This window comes from Acanthisitta chloris, unplaced genomic scaffold (genome assembly GCF_000695815.1).
Source record: "Acanthisitta chloris isolate BGI_N310 unplaced genomic scaffold, ASM69581v1 scaffold16221, whole genome shotgun sequence".
In the NCBI taxonomy this organism is placed as follows: domain Eukaryota; kingdom Metazoa; phylum Chordata; class Aves; order Passeriformes; family Acanthisittidae; genus Acanthisitta; species Acanthisitta chloris.
In genome coordinates this window covers 98,196-100,608 of record NW_008654483.1, presented here as the reverse complement: position 1 = coordinate 100,608, position 2,413 = coordinate 98,196, and the positions used below count along the sequence as shown (strand labels likewise).

At 57.6% G+C, this 2,413-nt stretch overlaps 1 protein-coding gene across 1 annotated transcript in view; it reads left to right on the top strand.

Moving 5' to 3' along the window:
* Window positions 1-2,343: 2,343 nt before the first annotated feature.
* Window positions 2,344-2,413, top strand: part of FIBCD1 (fibrinogen C domain containing 1) — a gene marked incomplete at its 5' end in the record, with an annotated part of 8,606 nt that continues 8,536 nt past the window's right edge. The window contains one exon of the mRNA XM_009083547.1: window positions 2,344-2,381. Coding sequence (XP_009081795.1) covers window positions 2,344-2,381 — 38 coding nt within the window. The remainder of the gene's footprint in view (window positions 2,382-2,413) is intronic.

The following is a 2,413-nucleotide window of genomic DNA, read 5'->3' as shown; positions in this document are numbered from 1 at the left end:
ACCAATAACTGGGGTGGGGAGCTGTCCTGCAGCTGTCTGAAAGTCTTGGCAAGAAGATCCAGAAGCCTGAGGCCATGGAACAGAGAGCAGGAACCCCTGGGGTCATGAGGGCTGTGGTCATGGAGCAGCAGGAGCATGTGGCAAGATATCTGCAGGGTTCCATGCCAGGAGCTGGGCACATTGCTGCAGTGCTGCTGTGATGGGGGTGTTTGAGGGGACCCCCACCCCAGTTTGGAGCATTGCTGGTGCTGCTGGATGAGTTTTCCTCCTCTCCCCACTGCAGGTTGCCAGGTAACACAACCTGCCAGCAAAATGCTGTGGGACTCGTGAAGCTGCCGTGGTCTTGAGCAGAGGGGATCATTTTGGAAGGGTATTGGCCCCCAATTCCTTATGCCAGAGTGAGGGCAGCAATGCTGAGTCTCAAAGGCTGGAAAACAGCTGGATGCAGTTCCCAGTGTGGTGGTACTCAGAGCAGAGCTGCAGGATTTTGGTCTGTTAAAATCCGTTTGGGATTTGCTTGGCTGTGGGAAGTGGAGCATCAGCCGTGCACAGCTCTGCTCTGGGAATCCTTATTGCTCAGAGGGGTCCCTGGGCCACCACAGCCCATCTGTGTGCCTCTCGAGCTGGGGACATCAACGTGGTGGGGAGCAGCAGCAGTGGGATGGGAGGACACAAAGTTATGGAGCTGAAGGTGTTGTGACAGCCAGGACAGCCACAGGGACACAGTACCTGCTCACTCCACAGATCCCAAACCACTGGACATTGGCCTTTGGTCAGCAGCCACCCCTCCTGTCACTTCTATGCTTGCAGGGTGCTGAGGGACCAGGCTGAGGCCAGGTCCTGGGTGTCCACCTAAGGGTGTCAGCGATGAGCATCTCTCACCTCTGTTTGCCACCATCCTGCTGCCCCTGGGTGTCCCTCATGCCTCTAAGCCAGGGATCCATGTCTATAAATACCAGGAAAACTCCTCAACCCTCTGCTTGCCAAAAATGCTCCTCTTATTGCCTTTGACATCTTTCAGCACATGCTGAGGGACTGAGCCTGGGGCTGTCTCCTTGCAGAGGTCTCCACAGGTGGTTTCCCATTTAGCCCAGTGCTGTTTGCTTGTCCAGCCTCACTCCTTGGGCTGGGGGAGAAACCTGGAGCATCCCCTGGGGCTGGTGGGGCATTTCTGCTCCATGGCCACTGGCCAGGCAGCCCTGCAGCAGCTGGGGTCACCTTAATGCAAATGTTTGCATGAGCGTGAGTGAAATGAAGGGTGCTTGAAGGAAGGTGTCACTCCAGATAGATGTGCACAGGAGGGGACAGGGCCTGGGAAATCTTTGCAGATGCAGCAATTTTCCCCTCGTTTCTGGGGAAAGTAGTCTTTGTCTCTCTGAATCTGCAGTTTGCTGCCAGCCCTGCAATTCCTTGTGACAGCCGTGGCCTGGGTCAGGGGAAAATCACAGCCTCTGTCCTGCAGGTGTAATGAGGAGGGGAGGTGGAGGGGAATGGGGAGCTGACAGGATCGGGTGGCAGCTCACTCCCTCTGCGCCGACTGCATCGGCACTTCATGCTTTGCAAGGGGAAAAGGCTCTTGGTGGGCATGGAGAAACCTCTACGGGCTGAGCCGATGGGTCTGTACATCAGCAGAGCTGCTGGAGGGACTTGGGGAGGTCAGAGACCTTTCCCACAGCAACTCTCCCTCTCTGGGAGGCTCTGGGACTGGTCTGAGGCTTTGGGAGCAGCTCTGCTTCCCTCCAGCAGTCAGTGAGGGCACAAGGGGGATGGGGACATGTGGCCTGCCACAGCTGGGAGATGCCCAGTACAGAGCAGGTCCCCGTGATGCTCAGGATGATGTGACTCCAGCACCAACCCACAGCCTTTCCTTGCTGCTGGGAACAGCCCTTACCTCCTTTCCTGGCTTTCCCTGTGATCCCTGCTCTGGGGGATAGAGTGTTTTCCCTTTTTCTCCCATATTTGTGCCCAGGGCAGCAGGGAGCCCCACCACTGCTCTCCCAGGGCTCCTCCAGCCGAGTATCACCACTGTAAATAAAACATGCCAGCGGGAGCCGGGGGAGCCGGTGGCTGCCGTGCCTCGCTCTCGTTATTATTTCATACCGCGCTCCCAGGCGGGTTGAGCTGCTTTGCTCACTGAACGTTCGCCCGTGGCCTCCACGTCCCTGGCAGAGCTGCAGGGCTCCCCAGGGTCCTCCCCTCCCCTCCTCTGCCCACACCCCCATGGCCAACCTTGTTGCTGGACCCCACAAAGCCCATGAGGGTTTGAACTTACCTCTTGGATGAAGGGGAGCGGGATGCACCTGTCCGGATGGAGGCCAATGATGTCTGTCTCTCTGTCCACAGAGGATGAGCTGTGGGTACATCCTGTGCACTGTCCTGCTCTCCGTGGCTGTTAGATCCGAAGCGGGCCGTT